Source organism: Manacus vitellinus, unplaced genomic scaffold (genome assembly GCF_001715985.3).
Source record: "Manacus vitellinus isolate BGI_N305 unplaced genomic scaffold, ASM171598v3 scaffold_107_pilon, whole genome shotgun sequence".
Taxonomy (NCBI): domain Eukaryota; kingdom Metazoa; phylum Chordata; class Aves; order Passeriformes; family Pipridae; genus Manacus; species Manacus vitellinus.
Window position 1 is genome coordinate 545,210 of NW_021938834.1, and position 24,490 is coordinate 569,699.

General features: G+C 45.0%; 1 protein-coding gene across 1 annotated transcript in view; it reads right to left on the reverse strand.

The window, feature by feature from the left end:
- The window catches only part of INSR (insulin receptor), a 49,965-nt gene that overhangs the window by 22,384 nt on the left and 3,091 nt on the right, over positions 1–24,490 (reverse strand). The window contains exons 2-5 of the mRNA XM_008934027.3: positions 3,137–3,452; positions 1,475–1,620; positions 752–896; positions 290–504 (exon numbers count right to left, since the gene is read on the reverse strand). Coding sequence (XP_008932275.2) covers positions 290–504; positions 752–896; positions 1,475–1,620; positions 3,137–3,452 — 822 coding nt within the window. The remainder of the gene's footprint in view (positions 1–289; positions 505–751; positions 897–1,474; positions 1,621–3,136; positions 3,453–24,490) is intronic.

Sequence of the window (24,490 nt, forward strand, 5' to 3'; positions counted from 1 at the left end):
GTTATGTTGTGCTAAACTCTTCAAAAATAATACTCTCAGCCCCAAAAACTTCCCAGCAGAGCCCACGGAGAGCGAACTTTGGGGACCAAAGCTGGCAAGGCAGGCACCTTCCAGAGGGAGAACTGTGGGGACTTTTCCTCATGGCATAGGACTTTACTCAAGTGGCAAGTCTGGTGCTTTACCAAAAGTACAACGACAGTCCCTGGACAAACATTATGGGCCAGGTTGAGGGAAATAGGAGTGTGAGGATGGTACTGAGGCAAGTCTTGCTGCATTCTGAGACTCTTACATGAGGCTTGATCCCCGTTGGTCTTCAGGGCTATGTCGTTCCTCTCCTGACGCCCCTTAGTCCCAGAGATCTCTTCCATCTTGTGGATTTCTGACAAGCACAGCTTGGGGTTATAGTGGAAGAAGAGTTTGCCTCGCGCAATAGTGAGGTTGTGTTTACTCCAGTCCCAGAGCTGGCGGAGGTTCTGGTTGTCCAAGGCATAAAATGAATAATTGCTGAAAGAAGAAGAATGAAAACATGGGTTGGGAGGGGATCCACTGAAAATTCCTTTTTCTTCGTGCACCAACCCAGACACCGAAGAAAAGTGAATGCAAACTGTCTCCCCTGGTAGGGCACGATCCATGGGCAGAGGAATGTTTAAAAATAACTTATGAATTGTTTCCAAATACAAATCGTTCTGATAGCACTGGCACTCCTTGCACTTCAAAGCATTCAAATACAGTGTCTTTTGAGGGAACTCACCCAGCTTCAAGTGTTTCTCCTCTAATCAGATGGAGCTTCCGAAAAAAAGAAAGAGAAACCAAGGCATAAGAGCGGCGAATTTTGAGGTAACCTGAGATTTCTTCTATCAAGCCAAGATTTGCTTCCAGCTCAGCTGCTATGTTATCTATGGAGAGGAAAACATTGGGATTAGTTCTCTGATATCACTGAGAAGAAACATTGATATCAGAGCCCAAATACATTAAACAGAACTGGTTTATGTTAATTCATGAGACCTTAAAAAATTCAATTAACACAAAACCCCAAATAACCAATAACCTCAAGAGCCTTTGCTTAGTGGTTATTTTTCTGAATCCCTCTAAGATTCAGGGTGGTCAAAGCAAAAGAAAATCCCAGAACAGACTGAGTTGGAAGGGACCCACAAGATCATCCAGTCCAACTCCTGGTCATGCACAGGACACCCCAAGAGGCACACACTGTGCCTGAGAGGATCATCCAAACACTTGATGAGCTCTGGCACCCTTGGTGCTGCAACCACTGCCCTGGGGAGCCTGTTCAGTGCCCCACCACCCTCTGGGGGAAGAACCTTTCTCTAATATCCAACCTCAAACTCCCCTGACACAACTCCAGGCCATTCCCTTGGGTGCTGTCACTGGTCACCAGAAAAGCCCCAGCTCAGGGCTGGTGTCACATTCCCTGCCCTGCCATCCTGTGCTGCCCAGTCCTCACTCACGGAGCACTTACTTCCTCCCCGGATATTTATAACCAGGCTGCCATTGACAACTGTGCAGCCCCGGAGCTCCTGCGCCGATGTCACTGAGTCGATTGTCTTCTCCTTCCCAAAGTCACAGACCTTGGGACAGGGCCCCGCACAGGGCGTGCAGTGCAGGCTGGAAAACAAGACAGTTGGGATACAGGGATGATGTTTAACATGGAATGTCACCTGGGGCATCCCCAGCAATTCCCAAAAGCACTGGTGTCCTGGCAATACGTCATGGGATTCACTAGACCAGGTTGCTCCAAGCCCTGTCCAACCTGGCCCTGAAAATAATTCTTTAAATTATCATTTCTACATTTCAAACATAAATCACTCCCTCTCTTCCTACATAACAGAAACCAGAACAAAGTGATTTTTGTTATTCTGAAGAGTCCATTCGCCACGATGCTGCTCAGTGCTCTACATACCAAGGGTTTCAAGACCAACAAACCCAGTCTTCATCCCAAGATTGTTAACCAAACATGTAATTGATGAGGTGGCCCTTCATCTGGGAATCCTCTGATTGAAGACTGCACATAAAGCTGCTTTAAAAAAGGCAAGTATGTGCTTTGTGCTCTGGGGAAATACTGCGAGCTCATCGCTTGCCCTGGTCGCGACACCACAAAAATGTGTTCCCAACTAGTTCAGAGAAAGAAATGCTCTAGGAAAAGCAGGGAACAGAGCTGTGAGGTCCCACTGGCAGCAGCCTGGAACAGCACGGGAGAGGCCATGGTGCTGTTACACAACCAGCAGAGCTACTTTGGGGCTGCTTGTTCATTCTTCTGAAAAGCAAAACAGGAAATGGCATAAAAAGTCCTGTTAGAGTGAATTCCCTGAAATTTATTATGGCAGGAGCAAATACATACGATCACAAAGCTACCAATACTCATAGGAAATCTGACTCATCACAATATATAATGGTATTATGGGACAAACAACAAAGTTTTCAGTGATAAACAGTTCAGCAACATAAATTATTTAATTCCTTTGTCGAAAAACCCTGGGAACAGACAGAATGGTTGTCTATTTTGTTTGTTACATTGTGCATTTATGTCTGGCACAGCTTGAACCTGCTCAATGAAAGTAATTACAGGGATGAGGGACAGATATTCTGAGAACGATCCACTCAAAGGACGCTGCACTCTTTTGATTAGCCATGACCTCTCCCTGTTGCACTTTCCAGCCACAACCTCTCCCTGTTGTGTTTTCCAGCCTAGCTTTCTGGCCTGAGGTTGATCTAGAGGGGAGGAAAACAGGGCTGCTAAAGCCTCTCCACTGCCCATCTCCCTCCTCCCACTCTACTACAGAAAGACCGTTCCAATTTGAGGATGCTCTTCTTCCTTGTCCTCTCTCTCAATCTCCCTTTTCGCACCTTTTCCAAACTTGAGAGGGAACAAGGGAGGTCAAGGGAAGAATAAACTCCTAGCATATGGTAGGTTAGAGCTGTCTGCTTTTAATGGATTGAATTAGCAAGGTATTAGTTTGTAAATCATATTAAAGGAGACCAACCAGGTGATTGTTACAGACGCTCCAAAGCCGGAAATTTTTCTTGGTGTTCACAGAGAACACAAACCCCATGTCCAAGCAAGATGAAAGTAGAGCCCCAAAAACCTCAGCATGGATTCTTTACCTGCAGACCATGTACTTACTTGCTGGAATTCATGATGTACCCCGAGGGGCACTCGTGGACACACTCATTGTTGTGGATGACATGACACCCCGACTCCCTGGCGTTCTTACACTTGTTATGCAGCTCCTGGCAGAAGCTGAAGGTCACACAGCGCCAGCCCTCGAAGCGGTAGTACCCAGGGGGGCAGTTGTCCACACACTTCCCTTCCAGGTAGAAGTTGCGACAGGCCACGCACTTCTCGGGGTCGCTGGGCTCCGTGCAGTCCCCGAGGCACTCGCTGTGACAGCACTGCCCGTCTGAGGTGCAGCCCTGGGACTTGCAGGCAGCTGGACAAACTGGGGAGAGAAAACATCAGAGGCAGGTGAGAGTCACAGAACAACCCAGTGATGTTGTGACCCTGAAAGCTCACAAGTTGTGGCACTCGGTCCTGCTTGCTTTGGCATCTTCCCTTTCAAAGAGGCAACCACAAAGCGCAGGTGCCTCATCTCCGCTTTTCAGTGAAAATTCCACAGTTTAATAATGTTTTTGAAGAGTGTTCATCTTCACAACTCATTAATGCTCATCAAAAAGAGAAAAGTGACTTTCCTTTTCCTGAGTTCAGCGCTATGAGGCTCCAGGAGAGCTTTGGTGACTCCAACACTATTTCCGAAGCTCGGGAGTGATCAGACTCTACAGTAAGAGCTGTAGAGTCCCAACCTGGGACAGCCAGTTTCAGCCAGAAAGTTCTTGCTTCTTAGTTTAAGAATTTTAAGTTTCCCATAGTAATGCTGCGAATAACACGTGTCCAACAATCCTTTTAACACAACCCTTCAGCTTTATCAGGAATTTTTTCCCATCTCTCTCTCATCCTGTCACCAGTTTCCCGGAGGAATCCTACTGCCCTGAACCAACACAAGCTCTTCGGTGACTCTCTCAACAGCTCCATAAAGAAGAACACCCATGAGTGTTATTGCTTGAGATTTTTATGGTTTACTTTTTAATTACCAATTACTTAGTGCCCCACAATACCTTTAACAAGTGGTTTGGGCTTTGAAACCAGTGGCACAGCCCTGAGCAAACACTACGAGTAACGCGGTGAGGAGCAGCTGAGCAAACCCAGGGAATCTCCCGAGGGAAGGTCAGTCCTGCCCCTCAGCACCTCCAAGCTCAGTCTTAGTGGTTCAAACAAGGCTGAACTGATTAAATCCAACTGCTTAATCCAGAACACGCCACAGAACTTCACGTCAGGAAGGACAGAACAAAGCTGCAATCAGCACTCTAAGAGCAAGAACCAACACCAAGCCCGGCTCTGACACAGCAAAAGGAAGGGCTTTATGTGGGGGATGTGGGCCTGGATTTATCCCCATGGTCTTTGGGATACAGCTGTGAATTGCCAAGGCACAGATCAAGACACCACCTTGTTCTCACTAAACCAGAGGGTTCTGTCTGAAGGCGCAGCTGAACAGTTCCTGATGTCCTGCCTCAGTGAAGGGATACAGAGATAAGTCCTGAATTAACACCATCTGCCTCAAGATTCCCCAGGCTTTGTGTCCAATACTCAGTGTCAAAGCAGGAAGGGCTCCATTTGGGGAGGCCCCAGCCACCCTAGTGTTCAGGGGTGAAGTGTTATCTTTAATTTCTGGTTAACACATGTGAGCAGAGCAGTCATGGAACGTGGTGCAGTTTCATTCAGCCACAGAAGCAGCATGTGGGATCCCCAGTGTGTGCTGCCCGTGTTTGGAGGATCCAATCCCCAGCTGTGGTTAGGAAGAAAATCCCCCTCCACCCCACATTAAGGGATTGCAGAATTAAGTGTGGTAAAGCTGTTAATGCCATTCTTGGAATAAGCAGCAGTAGATGAGGTAGTAAAGATGAGCAACCACTAGTTTGTTCCAGCTGAGGAAGCATGAAATGGACAAAGTAGAAATTCTATCTCAAGGATAATTTAATCTCAAATATCTTACTGCTTCCATGTCAGTCACTCACTGCAGGTGTTTTCTCTGTACATCCCTCACAATTCATCCATTAACAAGAAATACAGGACCGTGTTTCAAATTAATTTTCTTTCATGCTGACCAACTTTTTGCCCTTTTCTAGCAATGTTTTGTGAACCTGTCACAACTGATTGAAATGCAACAGCCAAATAGCAGCAACTTGCAGATGACACCTTGTATTAGACAATATAAAATGAGAAGCTTGTTTTAAATAGTTATACATAGTCTTTTTAAGTGGTTACACATGGATGTTTTAAATGGTTATACATTCCTTACCAGGCCATAGGTGAGGACTGTCTAGCAACAGTTTATTTGAAATACTGGCAATAGAAAATTCCAGAATTTAGTCCAAAACATTATCAAACTTACTAATTCCAGTCTAAACTAAGGTTTATGGGTGGGGGAAAAGCCTGGGCTGTTTCTCCCACACCTCCCCTGATACAGAGATGTCCTGCAAGGACTCCTACACTGTCTGGTACCTCCCTGGAGCAGGAATAGCATCCAGCTGGGAAGCAAACCAGGAAATGCAGGCAGGAATGGTTTGTGGGAGCTGGAGAGCAAGTGCTAGCAGCACAAGTCCCAGTGTTTGTGCAGAAGGATATTTTCCTGGGTTTTCAGAACTACAAAGTTTAAACTATTCAAAAGACAGCCCTTGTTTCCCAAGGAGTCAGCGGAACAGACGGGAAACTGGGAAAAGCTGGCCCTCATGCAAAGCTCCCGGTGACACATGGCACCTACTTAACATTCTGCCACACAATATTTTTATTTAATTTGTTATGGAAACTAATCTTCAAAGCCCTGTGCTTATTTACACATTTTGAACTCAGCTGCAAATATTCACAAGGTAGAAACTGCTTCAAGTCTCCACTCTAAAGGTTCTTAGAAGGTACAATTGAACTATTTTTAAACCGTTCTTAACGTTTCTCTTTTTCCTGTTCCACAAGCTTTTGATGCCTCAAAGACAGCTCAAAGAAAGCAAAGCACCCAAGGCAACAGCTTTTTTTCCATTAAGCACTCAAGACCAGAAATTGTCAATCACTATTTTGTGCAAATCCTCATTACCCAAGATCCTGAACAGATGTCGGTGTGACATTATCAAAGTCTGCATGTCAGGGAGCATCTGAAGTCGTGTAAAACCTCTCCAGAGTATCTTCACTATGGCTTTTTATAACTAATACTACAGGTTTTGTGACTCAGACCGGTCAGATGGCAGGTTTTGTTTGGGTTTTTTGCTGCCATGTTGTGCTTTCACTGCAGGACTACACTGAATAGGTTTGTGCTGAGCAAGTGCACCCCAGTTACCCCTTTGCCACTGAGGTCTGCAGACTCCAATAATTGTCTTTAGCCCATGTAAATTTGCCCCTTTGCAAAAAGACTGGCTCCTCAGAGCAGTGGTCACAGCCCCAAGGCTGTCAGAGCTCAAGGAGTGTTTGGACAACACTCTCAGGCACAGGGTGGGATTCTTGGGGTGTCCTGGGCAGGGCCAGGAGTTGGACTCGATGATTCTTGTGGGTCCCTTCTAACTCTGCATACTCTGTGATTCTCAGATGGCACTTTTAGAAGCTGTGGCATGACGTGGTACAATGTGAGGAGGCTCAGATGTGGCACCCACACCCCCCCCCAGCCTCTGGTTAATGTTGTGGGAGACTTTCGGGCAACGCAGTGCCCTGCTCTCAGTATGACAAAAAATTAACTCTCTTCATTCCTCATAGAAAATCAAAAGGGACCTTCATAAATCCCTGTGAGAGACAAGGGAACAGCTACTACAGGGAAGGGGCAGAAGCCACCACACCAAACCACAAAAGCTGCTGCAGGAACAAGGGCTTCAGCACCAGCACCAGAGCAAAGCTGAGCAGAACAGCCACGACACCTCGGCAGCAGATCTGGAAGAACTGGACATTTAAAATCCCCGTCCCAAAGCTGACAAGCAGCCTGATTCCTAAATAATGTGCCCTGGACGGGGGAGAAACAGAGACCACACAAGATGTTCAAACCTGTTGTTCCATGGGTGAATAAATATTTAACTCTCTGCTAACCTGCTCCCAAGACTGAGGAAACAATGCATTTTCCAAACCTTTCTGATTAGGGATTCAGACAGACATTTCTTCATGGTGCTGAGGCCCAGCTGGGGGGAACAGAAGGCAGCAGTCAGCGCAAAGGAATTTCTACCTCTGTGGATTGCTCCCATGTTTCACCACTTCCCTGTGCTCCAGGTGGAAACAAAACACACTGATACTGTAAACATATTCCTGAGCCAACACAGGTAACCAGGAGATCCATATTTAACAGGCAAGTCAATTAAGCATTAAGCTGTTCAGCTAATGAACAGTTTGTCTGAATACTGAAGTAAGATTAAAAACATTTGTGTTAGGTCTTTGCTACCAAAACAGTGAATTGTCTGAAAAAGAGGGAAAAAAGATCACTCAGGCTGAGTTTTGCTGTTCCTTTGTGATTCTCTGCCATTGGGTGGGTTTAAATAGAATCACAGGGGAATCACAAAATATTCTGAGTTGGGAGGGACCCACAAGGATCATCAAGTCCAAAATAACAGTGTCCTGGGTGAGTTGAACCGGTATTCACAAGGATGGTGGTTTGGGTGTGATGAGAAGACGACAGTTCATTAAGGATAAATTCTAAACCACATGCATGAAAGTCAAGATGCTTCACATGTGCTGCCCAGGGACAGAGGTTCTCACATGATTTTGGGAACGATTTGTTATGGATCGACCTGATCTTTCTACAATGTAATAACAAGTCCAGCAACAAGGAGCAAACCCTCCTCGCACTGTCTGTTCCGAGTTACACAAGCTGTATTTTGATTACAGACAAGGCAATTAGGAGGCTCCAGATCCAACAAAGTCCAGGACAGAAAACAACTGTGGCAGGAGAACCGCCCTCAACCTCAGCCAATGCATTTGCTGCCTGCACAGGGAGGCATCCAACCGCCTGCTATCTGCACAAGGCAAACACATCTTAACCCTGCCAGCTCCCAAACGAGCCCTCGCCTCCCACCACGGGCACAAAACTCATCAGCCTAATGCAATTTAATGCAATTTAAGGGCTACCATGGGTTTTGATGCCCAGCGAGCATTTAATTCACATGGTGTATTTATAACCAGGAGGAGGAAGGGAGGAGCGAGCCAGCACGAACCCCGCTTTGCCACAGCTTAAAATGCCTTCTTTGGCTGCCACACATATGGGCCGGTGCCAGAGCTGGGCTTAGGGTAACGCTGGATGACGTGCACGCGCGTAGGATCCAAAGCCAGAGTCCCACAGAAACAGGATCGCAGAGCTCTGCACGTCCCCATGGCTTTTTCCTCTTACTGTAAATGGCTGCGATATCTGACATATAAATTTATCCATGAGCAGCCCTGCACACACACACACACACACACACACACACACACTCACAGAGGATCCTACTCGAGTTACTCTAGCAGAGGGAAGTGTAATTTATTTTCCTAACAGTGTCATGGCAATAATGAGTTCCACGGCAATGGGTTCTTGTGGTTCTAAACAAAAACAAAGCCAACAAGGGGAAAAAAAAAAAAAAAGGAAATGCAAGGACTAATCGCCCCCGGCAGTAACTCCTGGGAGTGTGTTGCAAGCATGTGATCTTAATTTAGTACTACAGAACTTGGGCTTGTTTCCTGAGCTGCTGCAAGTGCTGAGTGGCATCGCTGTTATGGAAATCCATATGGATCTTACCTCCTTATAAAATGTATTAAATCCTGTTGTACATGCATAATGTTTTTTAATTGATCGCTTTTCCTCAAGATTAATTCATACTCTTCCTGTCAAGACTCCAAATTCACAATGTTGTTGTGTCCCATTTGTTAAAGGGTTCTAGAAACATAATTTTTACCCCTAAACCAATTTTTAACTTTTTTTACCCATGATCCTCTATTTCCTTAAGAGTATTTATTTGATCTGAACACATCAAGACAACACCTAATCCCAGTGCACTGATGTGCCAAAAGGCTGAAAAGAGCTATTAAATTAAACAAAACTGTGTCTGATGAAGACTGAGTGTAAATCTAAAACCCACAGCAGAGAGTGTGGACAGAGGGTTGCTGCCAACCCCACTGGATGGTGGATTATTCCTTCAATTATTATTTCATGTCACCAAGACCAGAGAGGCAGAAACCTAAACCCCAAACCCACCTGCAGCAGTTCTGGGCTTTCCTGGACACACTGCTCCCAGGACACCACGATGGCATTAATGTGCCTGGGAGGAATAGGGTTGGAAAGGTCCAGTGGCCTGTAAAAAGCATAAGGACTTTTGATCACCTCAGTGACCAACAACAGCAGCTCTCCCAGCCCTTCCTGAATCTACAAAATAAATGCAGAAACTAGAACAGAACAAAAAATAAGAAGTTAACACGCTGCTCCCAAAATCCTGCTGGCAATGCCCAGATCAAGCAAAATTCAGGAAATATCACAAGATGCTCAAGTGAATTCGATGTCACTTATTCCCAGAGCTCAGCTGCTCTAACAACATTCATCCCTCCCTTTCTCCCAACACCAAAGACAACAAAGGAACAACCCTCCCAAAAGCCATCAGCCCAGACACCGTCACCCACACGCAGGGGCTGCAGTTCTCAGCACCAAATTGGGAAGGAGCAAGTGCCAAATAAATCCAAGATTTTACAATCAGCACTAAAATAAAGTGTTATTTATAAAATATTACAGTACATAATGCCATGACCCCACTGAACTGCGAGTTGGGAACGTTAGGAGGTCCCTATTTACACAGGAACAGATAAAATTAACTGCAGGTGCCTCCCTTCCCATGGACAGTGACTTCCAAAAACAACACACTTTCTACAATGTAAAGGAAACTCTTCCCATTGACATTTCTCAGGACAACATTACAACTCTTATCAGTGAGGATAAGAAAAAAAATTGTTTCTCCTCCCAACCCTTTCACAAATTACGTGCTCGAGTGGAGCTACACAGAACCTCTCCAATATTCCAAATCGGAGCCAGTGTTCCCAGCCAGGAACAGTCACTACAGCTAAAGCCAGTGGGGATGCTGGTACTGTTGTGTGGACCTGTGAGGATCAGCAAACTTGAGTTCAGACAAGATAAAAGGGTTTGGAGCTCTGTGCCACCTTGTCCAGGCGCGATAGTGGAGGACTTGGAGGTCTGTGGAAGTTGTTGAATGGAGATAGGGGGAAAGGTTGAGTTGGGCTGTTTACAGAGGAAAGGGGTGGATAACAGGAGATCTCTCTAGAAGCACAGTCCCCTCCGTGCCAACCTTCTGCTGTTTAGACTGTGGAGTAATTTATTATCATCTGTACTACACCTGCTGGTGGGCATTTCTCTGGAAATACGTATTTACTCCTATGGGAATTGTGCCAGGGAACATGGAAAACATGCCAAGAGGAGCTCACATAAACATGCACACATACGTATTCACGCCCATACTTTTATTTATATAATATATAAAATATGTTTATATCTAACTCATCTCAATATGATGAAGCCCAGAGGAAGCCACCAATGGCGATGGATCCGTGATGCCTTTGGTCACTTGTTCCTCATCTTCTTAGGAAGTGACAACCTTTGCAAATGAGCTTCTCCAGCTCCACACCGAGTGCACAATGTACTCAGTCCCTGTGCCCAGGTGTACAAAGCCCTGTGTGAATTCGGATCTAATGGCTGGACTTAGACAGCCCAACTATTGTCTCTTATTTTTAGGGATGGGATTTAGGCTACAACGCTCAGCAATGCAAGTCCCTCAGCTTCTTCCACTGAACCTTCAGGACAGGCTGTCATTTAATGGATTTTCTAGACCTTTCTGTATCTCTCCCTTGAAGGTTTTCACTCCTGCTGTCCTCTGTCACCCCAACTATTTACGCAGGTAACTGGATGTCTCCCACTTGAGTATCCCTAACGTTGCCCAGTCAGAACAAAGATCCAAGAAACATCTTCTTTTCCTGTGTTTTATGCAGTGCTCATGGTGCTTACACCATGGCTGCAAGTCCCTCATGAGGTGAACTTACACAGCAAAGCATCTTGAGCTGAAAAAAATAGAACTAATAAAGAAATTAAAAGTCAAGACTAGGTCTGTTTGCATTCTCATGGCACCTCTCAATCAAGTTGATTCCCCAAGCAGGTACAAACAACTTGCACAAATCAGGCTAAAGCTGTCGGCCATCAAGCTCAAACTACCAAAACATGGAGTTTGATTTGAAAACACAGCAGCACTGTTAAAGGAGGGACAAGTGTCACAAAGTGCACACCAGGATAGCGACGAGAAGTTGTAAATACTTTACCCAGAGTCCACAACAGTGCTGTTGTGCCATTCCCTGGCAAGCAGATCAAGCCTGCTCCTTGTACTTTGTGTTCAAAATTACATGGGAGCTTAGCACAGTTAAGGGATCAGGAATAAGCACCCACTTCTACTTGCTGGCTTGTTTTTATTTAATATGTAATCCCCCAAAATTGACACTACATCTTCAGGGAAAAACCTGGAGCCCACAGACAGTTATCTCTGTGGATAATACCCTGTGCAAATTGATACTAACTCCAGGCTTTGGTGCTGTCAGTGCCTTTGATGGCTTATAATTGAAGCAGATTAAGAAGCCACCACTCCGATTTCTGTCCCTCAGGTACCCAAGGACTGCAAGGCCAGAAGTTTCTGAGCCCCAGCCCCTCCCTGATTTGCAAAAGAGCTACTAAATGAAATCTGTCTCCCTACAAAAAGGAGCAGAAATGCTCAGAGCACCTCTGGGGAACATGGGGGTTTGTAAGGAGGAGTTCATTTTAAAGTAGTTTGTACCTCAGCCACCTCATATTGTACTTGATTCTCTACATCAGAAGAGACTACTTGTAATTTAGACCAAGACCAGAATATTTAAAGTTAATTTGGAGCATTTTCCTGTAAAGCTTTGATCATAATTTTACTCCCAGCAACGAGGTTGTTTTCCTGTTGTTATGGTTTGTTAAATTTCAATCCTTATAACAACCTGAGGATTTGGTGTTATCATTCAATGGTTCATGCCACCTGGGAGCCTCATGAAAGCTTCACGTTAATATTTAACTATATATTACTCTCCAATGTACAGCACCTTGCAAACATCCCTATTCACTTTTAATTGAATATAAAGTCTCTATTTTGAATACAGATCTCCTCTCTGAACCAGCAGGATGTGAACCACCTCTCCCAAATCAGTGCTGGGGGCAAGTGTCTCATCTCACCAATTTATTTCTTAGTGATGGGCAGCAGGGACTGACCAGAATAAGGAGTCAGCAGGTCAGTGCTTAGTGAGAGAAGGTGCTGCATCAGGACAAGACGTGAAAGAGAAGGACAAGGAAGATGTGCTTTCACACTAAGGGAACAGCTGGAGCTGTGTCAGGGCAGTTTGGGAGGGGTATCAGGAAAAGGTTCTTCCCCCAGAGGGTGCTGGGGCACTGCCCAGGCTCCCCAGGGCAGTGGACATGGCCCCAAGGCTGCCAGAGCTCCAGGAGGGTTTGGACAACGCTCTGAGGGACAGGGTGGGATTGTTGGAGTATCTGTGCAGGGCCAGGAGTTGGACTGACGATCCTTGTGGGTCTCTTCAAACTCAGGATATTCTGTATTCTCTGATTCTAGGAGCTGGTACCTGAGAAACAGAGACAAGTAGACACCCACAGAGGGGCTTTAACATATGGTCATGGTTTAAGACCAAGGTCCATCTGATTTTTCCAAACACAGGTCTGAGACAAGTTATTACTTTTACCTACAAACCCCATCCTGAAAATGAGGAGTGATAGGATTAAGGCACAAGGCGAAATGTCTAACCTTTGCTTTCTGCAGAGATAAGGGAGGGACAAGATTCCTTTCCTCAAGGCCACAGGGAAGGATGTGGTAGTAAATAAGCCATGAAAGAACGAAAGCTAAGCTGACACAGGCAGCTGTGTGGGGCTGAGGAAGATGGAATTTTAGATATGTTATTGTAAATGTAATCCGGACACACAAAATAACAAATCTACACCAAAAAGCACACAGAGTTCACAGCAAATAGGAAAATGGAGCTGTCCATAACTGAGAAAGGTAATGAAATGGGCGGAAGTATAAGATTAACCACAAGGAGATTACGCTGATAACTAATGATCTACACAGAAATGTCAGGTAGAGGTTAAAATTTTAATCTGGGCAAATTTCACGGCGCAGTCATGAAGTGTAAACATCGATACTGAAAGCGAATTTGTGTTTGTGGGTGATGAGGCTGAAAACAAGCAGAGAGGAAAATGGAACAGGACTTATCCCAGATCCCCCTTCCCGCCTCACCTCCCAGAAAGGATGAGGAGAGAGAAAGGTAAAGTATCACCTGAAGGCCAGTCATGCAAAGAAATATCTGGAGGGTGGATTTTCCCGGGAAGCAGAGCTAGCTAGCTCTACCAACCAGATCTTTTTTTCCTTCCTTAAATTACCAGGACACATAAACCATTCAGTGCGCAGTCATTTAGCTTGCTGCCCAGATCCACGTTAGCCAGGGAATGGGATCACAATGCTAGTCTCTGTCCCACTGCAGTCACTTTGAGGATAAAGGGTTCTGCTCTGTGCCAAGGAGAGTATGACCACCGGAGACAGCAGTGCACGGATGGCGACTCCAGGGCTCCAGCAGCCTCTCCCAGCAGGCAGAGTCCTTGGAAGAAGCTGCTGGGCAGCTGCCCTCTCCTAGCACAGCCCAGCCTGGCAGGAATCAAATCAGAGCAGTCCTACCCCGAGCGAGCAGCCAACACAGTCAGGACTCACCTCAGGGCTAACACACAGATCCTCCAGTTACCAGAGTTATTTCCCACGTAGATGCCTCCAAAACTCAACACTGTCCAGCATGTCTTCACTCATTTCATAGGTGTTGTGGTTTTCCCTGAACTTACAATAGTTTTTTCCAAAACAATATTTGAACTGTAGAAAGGAGAAATCACAGAATCACAGAATATGCTGAGTTGGAAGAGACCCACAAGGATCATCAGTCCAACTCCTGGCCCTGCACAAACAACCCAACAATCCCACCCTGTGCCTGAGAGCGTTGTCCAAACTTCTTGAGTATCTCATTACCAGGTACACGAGTATCAAATACACCAATTATTTGCACGCATATAAAATTCTCTCAGCTACTGGGGTTGTTTTGGCCTCCTCAGCTCCTGCCCATTAATTTGTTCACCCCCCCCTTTTCCCAAACCTCTGTGCATGCTCGCCACAGTTTATTTCGAGGTATAAGAATTTCCTTAGCAGTACTGAAATAGATACTGCTTGCCTGCAGAGCCAAGTAATGTGCAATGTATTTTTATTTACTACTCGCCCTCGTCATCCTCGGCATACCAGCATGCCCATTTTCAACTAATTCACTGTATAAGAATACATGGCACTGCATAAACCCTCCAGCTCAGCTCTCTCCAGATATCCACATATCCTTTGGCTTACCAGCTTCTCCTTACAAACACACTGACCCTTAGAGTTTTTTGTGACCGTGCCACATCCCTTTGCTGCTCTAACCCAAGTGAGAAGTGATAAAAATGACCAAAAGGCACACAAACACAACCCTGAGGAAAACCAAACGGCTGGAGATGAGTAAAAAAACCATTAACTACATTGCACAAGCCACCCTTGGAGGCCATTAATCTGTTTCTCCTTGTAAACTATGCAAGAGAGAGTTGTAATCTGAAGGTATTTCATGCCAAACCAGTTGTGCCATCACAACAAGGCCAACGACGGGGGAACTGGATCATCCCAAGTTACATTAAACTCAGGGGAGATCTGAGTTTCTCAATCCTTCTTCCACAATAGTTAATGGCTCCAACTGTCAATGGTCAGAACTGTGAAAATTCTGCTTTATCTCATCCCACTGCCTTGGTGAGCTCTTGAAATAAAACTGACTGTCATTAAGGTCACTTTGTTCAATGACAAGGAAGTGGAGGAGTAGCAGAAGTCTCATTATCTGCCCGTGAAGCTGCGCTCAGCTATCGAGAGGAACAGGATCTGCTGACATCACCCGGCTGTGCTGGCGTGTGCCACAGTGCTAAAAACCTTCAGCTTCGGGGATGCTGGGAGTCAGATATGGTCTAATCACCAGTCACCATCAGCATTGTCCACTGCAGAGCAATTACGACTATTCAGAGCTGCTCTAATTGATGCTACAGCCATGGATCCCTCAGCAGGCAGTTACTGTGGAAACATATGGAAATCACCTGACAATGGACAGAGTCCTCTGTGGGGGGAGAGGGGGGGAATCACACAAACCAGCTTTGTCGAGCAAGAAAAAGAGATGGCAGTCTCCTCTACAAGAAACCTGAAGCCATATCAGTTTCTCCAGGGACAAAGAGTCTTTTTCTTAAGCGAGCTTTGGAAGTTTCATGTCTCAGCTTGGAGCTGCCAACACAGGAGTCAATCTGCTACTGGAAGGGAGCCCAAGAAGTTTTGGAGATGCCCCCCAGTCCATCCACCTTGTCTGAGGCCACATCAAACATTTCCCCTAAGACATTGCTGATGGTTGTTTGTCTAAACCCATCTTACAGTTAAATTCTGCCTCGAGGCACTTCCTGCATTCACCAGTTGAAGTTTATTGAAGTCACAGAGAAGGGCCCAGAACCACCCAAGAACAGTTGGCAGTGCCAAGAATAGACTGGTGGTACCAAAGTCCATATCCAGCACTTGACTTGCTGCAGAACACTGAGTACAAAGCAAAACACTTGACAGTTGATTGCTGAGTCCTGCTCAGTCCCCCCCAGCACCAAAGTGTATCTGAACCTGTGCTACTTCAAATCAAGCCTTGGGTGGATGGACATGTTACCACAGCGGAGAGTCACTGGCAAATCTGAGCACCGAGAGACCTAAAGCATGGTTGAAAAACACAATCTGGACTTCTTTTTGTTATCACAGATTAGAGCATGTGGAAAAACAACACGCTCTTCCTTGGTGCTGATCAACAAGAGCCGTCATGCAGCAGCTCCTCCTTTCACCAGCGGAGCCATGCAAAACAAGGGGACATTTTTCTTATCACACCCTCCAAATTCACGCACTCAAAGGAGAACATTTTATATTTCCCAGAACAAAAACTGACTCTTGATGCAGATACCAAGTTCGAATAGACTGGTTTTGTGGACTAGAAACTCAGTATCCAAGTGCCCGAGAGAGCAGCCAAACACTACACGAATTATTTAAGCAGCCCTGGAGATAAGATTATCAGAGTGTGGAAGAGAAGCTTAAGGAAAAGGTAATCTGCACACAGCATTTCTTTTGCTAATTTAATAATTGTGCAGACACTGATGAGGTGAGAAGTTGTTTCAGATAAAGCACCAGTTTCCGCATAAATGCTTTTTCCTGAAGTCTTTAGGTAAGACTGTACCATATGCTACACTTCCCCTCTGCCAAAAACACAGATTCCTGGAGCCTAAAATCCATGGAATTGAATGAACAGAGAAACAGTTTATGGAGCTTTAAAGGCTTCACTTCAAGTACAGTTTTAAAACAAAAGCCTTATTCCTTTAAGCCATGTTAAGGCTCCTCTGGGCGAGACTTTCAGACAGTCAGACATCACACTGAGGAGCTCCATTTCCTCTCTGGCTTTTGGGAGCTTTTGAGGGGTACTTAAAGGGAACTCTTGGACTCCTTCATCCCCAGCTGAAGCTGTGTAAACACATCAGTGTGATCAGCCTGACTTCAGAAAGAAGACATTCAGAAAAGACTGAAGACCAGAAAAAACAACCCTGTTCATTCTATTAAATCATTGTTTTCACTACCCAGAGAATATAATTGGATTGTCTTCACAGAAAAAACAAGGAGAACATTTGTCTGATACTCAAATTTTAATGAATCCTTCCACTGCTCATGAAGTATTAAAACTCTTGCAGTGTTGTAACACAACATGGATGTGCTTAATGAAGTTGAAAATGGCAACAGAAAAACGCTTCATTATCCCAGGATGTCTGTGGAATTGCATGTGCCTTATTCCTGGGAAACCCAAAACACAGGGATAAAGCTTCCTGCATCATTCCTGAGATTTTCCAGTCAAGCCCACTTTAAAACCCAAGCATGTACTTCTTCAATCATAAAATGCTGCTGATATGACAGAGTCTGTCTGAAGCCTCTGTGTGAGGGATTTCCCAGTGCCCAGGTCAGAGCAATAGCTGGAATTTGATTTTTCCTTGCTGCAGGTTGCTCAGTAAACTCTCAGTTACTGCAGATATTTCAGAACGAACAACTCAGAGCTGATGGCATCTCCCTCACATTATCGGAAGTGACGCTGCCAAATTCAGACAGACCAAATAATCCATCCCTGGAACCCCCAGTGTCATTTGGACTCTTCACATCAATGGGGGAAAATCAGCCAGCAAATGGGCAACCCCATTTTGTGTCATCAGACTGCCACATGAGAATGTCACATCCTAGCACTCAACTCCTTCCTCTCAGCAGGAAAGTTGCATCTGTCCCTGCACCTCTGGAACACCTCGGACAGCCCAATCTTTCCATCCCATGGTTACTTCTCTGTGACCCCACAGGGATTACACCCTTACACTGCTGTGTGCTGCTAATGTAATTAAACTCCAAGAGCTGCAAACCCAGAGAAAGTATCAAAAATTGAGTTGGAAATTGCAGCTACGCAACTCCAAGCCGTGCTTGCTCCCTTGCCCTGTGAACCTTCCCTTCCTCACACTCCTACAGTCCAACAGGTTTTGTTCTGATGAATACATTGGGACCAACCTCCTGCCTCCGTGCCCCAGACAATTCACATTTTAAAAACCATTAACATGAGGAACTGTGCTCAGGGGTCAGATCAAAGCGAACTGAGAGAAGCACAAGGGACCAGAAACCAGAACCGCAGAGTTTACTGCTCAGTCTGAAGGTATTTTCTCTGATCTCTGACAAACTTGCTCCCTAAGTTGCCTTAACTCTGTGTGTTGACTTAAAAACCATAAGTCTTGTGCTGGAACTTGAGCTCAGGCTCAGCTCATCACATCAGAGACCCGAAATTCCAGCATGGTTGCATACCAGCAGCAGTTCTGTGGGAGTCCCAGGTGACCAGCACTAGGATGTGTGCACAGAAAAAAAAATTGCACAGAAAAAAAAATGGAGTAGTTCTACAAACAGATTAAAGAAATTCCTTTTTCCCAACTAAAAAGACCTTGCAAATTTTAGCGTTCATCAGACCAATCTCGCTAAATACCTGTCACCCTCATTTGGACTATGAACAAGGGTCATAATTCCTGACAAGGGTCTTAACTCCTGACAACTCACCTGTCCAGTCCCTGTCAGTCCTTCAGCACCTGCAGTGTGGCAGCTGATGTCTGCAAAAGCTTAAGCCGCCCGAATCACAATTCCAGTGGAGCAGTATTTCTTGACACCCTTAAAAAAAAGCACCTCTAACCTGATACACAAGATTAAAATCACTTCTTTTTTTTTCAGGAGTGCACCAAAATGATGACAATGAAAGCACACACCCCCTGAGTTCTTTAAAAATAAGTAGAAGAAAATTAACCCCAACATTATTTTAACCGGACTTTCTTTCCAACTCTTCTGTGGCTTTTTCTTCATAACATCATCTTCCTCCAACCCCTCAAGGCGCCCAGGAGGCAGCCTCTGTGCAGGAAAATAAGCACAATCTCAAATTAAGGAATTCCCATGGAGGGTACAGAAGCTCCGTGTTAGTCCATGGAATCCTCTTGCCCTGCCCGTGTCACAGAACAACAGAATTCCAGAATATCCTGAGTGGGAAGGGACCCACACGGATCATCGAGTCCAACCCCTGGCCCTGCACAGACACCCCAGCAATCCCACCCTGTCCCTCAGAGCGTTGTCCAAACGCTCCTGGAGCTCTGGCAGCCTTGGGGCCGTGCCCACTGCCCTGGGGAGCCTGGGCAGTGCCCCAGCACCCTCTGGGGGAAGAACCTTTCCCTGAGATCCATCCCAACCACCCTGGCACAGCTCCAGCTGTTCCCTCAGGTCCTATCCCTGGTCACAGAGAGACTGTCCTTCTCAATAGCAATTCTAAACCGATTCGAAAAGGAAGAAGGAAATTCCAATGATAAAACTTTCTGGACATGAACAGGTGCCGAGTGTCCCGCCTTGTTTTGTCAGTTCATTTAAATCTAGATTTACAAGGAATCCAGACTCTTCACATGAAACCATTATACCCACTCAGTCAACATTTAAGTACCACATGGAGCCAAAGTTAAATCTCTGTTTGTTTTACATGTCACAAGCCAAAATAAAGCCATGCTGACGACTCTCCAATGGCGTCAGCCCAGTGCCCCTCAGTACCCTCTGCTAAAAAAATCAAGATAAAGGCTCTGAAGGCACAGGGCTGTGATCCAGTATCTCCCTGCACACTTATGCAATACCAGAAGAAAACTTGGGACCCAAGCCTGGAATAACTAAAGGTTCATCCCAAGCAGCTCAGCCAGGACCCCCACAACCTTCCCTGACTCAACCTTTTTTCTCTCCCACCCACTGGCCCTAATTAAGCAGCATAAACACCCCAGCAAGTCCATTCACATCCCTCCAATGGGAACTCGCAGACAATTATAAGATATAATTGGGAAGTCTAATCATTGAACTTGTACCCAGCTATTGTTACAAAGCTGAGAGGAGGGTGAGTGTTGCTTCCTCCAGGACATGGCTGGTTATTCCCCAGCTCTGTAATTAATCAAAAGGTCCTGAAATCCTCAACCTTTTAGTGAGAAACAGTCTTTGTGCTGGTCACACCTGGGGGGTTTTGACCTTTTTTGTGTTTTGTTTTGTGGGTTTTGTGTTTTGTCGGCGTTTTTTAAACACAAAATTTATTTACAAAGGCAATCCCTGTCAAATCCAATTCCTGACAGAGAAAGATGTTTTAGAAAACTTTGCCAAGTGACATATTTCAGTGAGTCTGCTCACACTCTCTGAATACACTTCTTTGTATGGACCCAACAGTTCACAATCTCTTTACTGCCTTGAACAACAAATATTTCCAGTTCTTTCCTTGCAAAATCAAAGAACATTTTACCATCATCCAGCTTAAATTTATTTTGCTCTATTTGCCTAAATCCGTGAAGGGACATCAGAATTCCATCTGATTTAGAATACTCTAATAATTAATTACAAGTTTTAATATTTAAAATACAGAACAACTCTTCTTGCCCTCATGAAGGAGGGGTGAAGAGAGGAAAACATACAGGACACATAAGCTGGCTAATTCCTTATCCTCACTTACAGCACCAAAGCACCCCGAACATCCAGCAGGATTTGCTGTGAATGAAACATCTCCTCCTCCCTGAGCAAACACCTCACACCACGTGAACCATTTCCTGCTCTCCCATTCAGGCATTAACACGCATTAACAGTCGCTCAGAATTATTACTTTATTATTGTTTTTACATTCTCTGACTTCCCACGTCCATGCCTGTGCCCAGACAATGGCATTTTGGTGTCTGCCAAGTGTGCTTGGTCTCCTGTATTTTATCTAACAAGGGGTAGTGCAGGTTCCCTTTTTAAGCAAATAAGGTGACTTGGAACTGCTCTTGGAGCGGGATAAGTAAGTGTTGTACCTGAAGCACTTGTGGCACAGTAGCTTGGCACTCACAAGGGCCAACGTCACCACTGAGGATCGAACAGGGGTTTAAAACATCTCGAGTAACATCAGTGCTGAGCCACTGCACGTGAAGCCTTAAACTCCTCTCAGCCTCCTCAAGGGCCCAGACTTAAATAACAAGTGTTTTGGAGAGAGGGCTAAGGGTGAAAGAATTAAAATAGCAACTCAGATCAAACCAGATGAAAACTTTTCCAGTTTTCACTGTATCAGCAGCAAAATACCTCATTCTCCTTTTTAACTCATAAAAAACCTCTTGCCTTGACAAGACCTCTGTACAGAAATTAAGATATCTAAACTATGTGGAAAAATTATCTGTATTTAATGTGTACTAATTGTCAGATGAGTAATTTTTTTATGATGTTATTTTTCCAAAGTTCTAAAGATAAAAAGGATCAGACAGTGTGGTTGGGAATTGTGACAGGAGAAGAAAATCTTCACTCCCAAGTAAAGGTGCAGCAGTGAAGAACCTGAAGAAACATCAGTGTGGTGAGACCACGGGAGCTGCATGTGAGAGGATTTCTCAGTGAGTTGAAACCTTTTTGTATTGAAATCCTACAGTCTTGTGTCACCCCAGGGTAGTGGAGAAAAGCTGCTTCTTCACAAGTTTTGTTTGTTGTTTTTAAAGTAGAGTACTCTTAAATAGCCATTTGTATGGAGGGATTGTTTCCACCCCTTTTCCCCCAATTCTGGGCTGTATCACACCCCCAAGCACCATAAATCTCTTTACTACTCTTAATAAGTTCAAGTGAATTAGTTTAGGGTGTCTCAGTGTTGGTGAACACCCCAACAACCCCAACCAGGGGCCCTCAATGAAGCTGTTCCTTGGCAGGGGTCAGCACCGACACCCTGGTGAGATTATCTGGTGTCAACTTCCATCTGGCTTTTGTCAGGGCTAGCAAAGAGAAAAAAGGCAGTTCTTATCAGATCTCCAAATAAAAGGAGCACTTCCACTACTACTTCATGTAGTAGCAACTGCAAAAATTTCCTTTGTGTTTGAAGCTTTAAAAATATCTTGCCCTTGGGGTTGGCTGAGTCTGTTCAGTGCTTCAAGCCCCCTTTCCCATACAAAGGTAACCAAGCTGATGGTTACAGACATTCCCAGCACATAAAAATTACAGGAAGCTGTTGCTAAGTAATATAAACACCACAAAATGTTTCCCACACACACCTCTGAACTTTGTTATTCAAACCTGCCTTGAAGACATTCAGAGTTGTAGAGTTTCTGCTGGCACTGCTCTCTCTGAAAGCCCTCGGTGCTATTTCACAGTAGTTGAAGGACATTCAGGCTGAGTAATTTTTTCCTCAGTGCTTTGTCATGTTGCTTGTACTTCCTCACCTGTCCCCTATCTGTCACAGAATTTTCCCTGGATAAATCACAGGAAAATTAGAGAGATTCGGTTGTGTCCCTTTGTCTCCAGATCTGCTTTCCCAACATCACAGAAAAAAAAAATATCATGGAATATCCTGAGCTGGAAGAGATACACAAAGATCAGAGTCCAACTCCTGCTTTGCCCCAAAAATCACAGCCCAAAATCTGGACAAACATTATTATCTTCACACAGAATCTTTCTTTAGCAGCTCCTCTACACGTCAGTTATTCCAGGCTGTCATCCCTTCCATCTGCTGTTTTATGTCCCCTTCAATGGGCCCTAATTGTTTCATATACTTTCCACAAATTTAGTATTCTGCCACAACTTCCAAATTGCACTAATTGAGAGACAACTTTTGTTTTTAACACACAAAGCAAGATAATAAATGAAAGAAAGAGTCTGTCGACAGACCTGGAATGGCCCAGACACTTAGTAACTCACGTTTCCCGGTAATGAGAAATCCCAAGACCAAGAATAGATTCCTGCAAAGGTTTCGTTCGGGATGAGCAGAACTTGAATTTCATCATATCCTCTAAAGAATGAAGTCTGTATTTCATAGAACTATAGAATGAATCCTAAAATGGTTTGAATTGGAAGGGACCTTAAAGCCCACCTTGTTCCACCCCTGCCATGGGCAGGAACATCTTCCCCTATCCCAGGTTGCTCCAAGTCCTGTCCAATCTGGCCTTGGACACTTCCAGGGATGGGGTAGCCACAGCTGCTCTGGGCAACCTGTGCCAGGGCCTCACCACCCCCTGAGTAGGGAATTTCTCCCTGATATCCAGCCTAAATATTTCGTCTTTTAGTTTAAAACAATTCCCCTTTTTCCTATCACTATCTGGCCCTATAAAAATTATTTCAGACATCCATCCTTATATTCTAGGAATGTGGCCCTTCAGTATCCACCAAGGGACTGTCTGAGATTGCAGATAATTTTCCTGGTAACTTTTATTTGGCCATTCTACTTTTCCTTCCTATTACCTTACTCCACTTCCAGATGACCCAAAATGCAATAAAAGGCTGAACTTGACATTATAATTACACTGTCAAACCCAGCAAACTGCTACAAGTTTTGTATGGACAGAGCAGCCTGAATGCAGAGGGAATTGGCAGGAAATCCTATTTCAGAGGGAATTGTTCCTTCCTCAAGTGGAGTGACAGACATATAGAAAGAAAAAAAAAAGTGGAAAAATGCAAAATATGAAAATCATGTTTGGCAGATCCAGACCGAGGTCTAGGACGTGGCATTTCCAGCATTTTTGTTGTCTGCATTCTTCAGCAAAGACTCTCTCTGCAGGAACGTGCTGCACAGAACCAAAAAGTGTGGTTTTATGGCAGTAAAAGTAAGAACACATGGGAAAAAAACCTGTTAAAAATGTGAGTGGAGAGGTACAAAACCCACAGAGCAGGAACAGCACTTGGCTGCCATAAACAGCATCAGGCTAGACCCAAATTCCAACCAGACTACATATTTCCCTCCCTTCCTACCCAAAATATAACATGAGTTGGCCTTAACTGAACCGACTTGCTTTTCACACCAATACAAGTGACTTAGGGGGAAAAAAAAAGAAAATAAAACCCTGAGGAAGCACATCCCGACGGATCCCAATCCATGGTGAATCCACCTACACAGCCCTGCACTCAGACACAGATTCCTCAATATTGAAACTGGTTTTTTAAAGGGTGCAGCTGCCCACAGACGATTTCAGTTCCTCCCCACTGGTTTCATCCCTAACCTTCGCTCCAATGTCTGGAAGAAGATCCTTTACTTTGTTGTCTCCAACATGTTATCACCAAGTGAAAAAAATTTCCGGGCTGGAACTGTAGCTGCAAGGATGATTCAGAGCCCTGGATGTGTGCCTTGGAGATAATTCTATGCTGTAACTGAAAGTTAGTCTTGGAGTTAACCGGGATCTTTGTGCTGATTAAATAAATACCAAAGAGGCAGGATGGTGGGAGGGATAATGGCAAGAGACCACGGAGAGCTGGCAGGGGAAGGTCAGGGAATGGTGTGGAACAGATGGGGGACAGCCGGGAACACACTTCAACCCCAACCATTGCCATCTCCCTTCCCACACACAAGGCATTTAATGGAATTACAGAATTGTTAACGTCGGAAAAGACCTTTAAGATCATCAACACAGCAACTCCACTAACCCATGTCCCTAAGTGCCACATCCACACATTTTTTGAACACTTCCAAGGATGGTGACTCCACTGATGCCCCGGGCAGCCTGGTCCAATGCTTTCCAGCCCTTTCCATGAAAAAATTTTCCCTAAATATCCAACCTAAATCTCCCCTCTGGCAACCCGAGGCCATTTCCTCTCATCCTGTCACTTGTTACCTGGGAAAAGACCAACGCCCACCTGGCTGCATCCTCCTGGCAGGGAGTCAATTTTCTGTGACATCCTTCAGCCTTCCCACATGTGCTCTCCCAAACTGCTTGCCCACCTAATTTTCTCCAGCAAC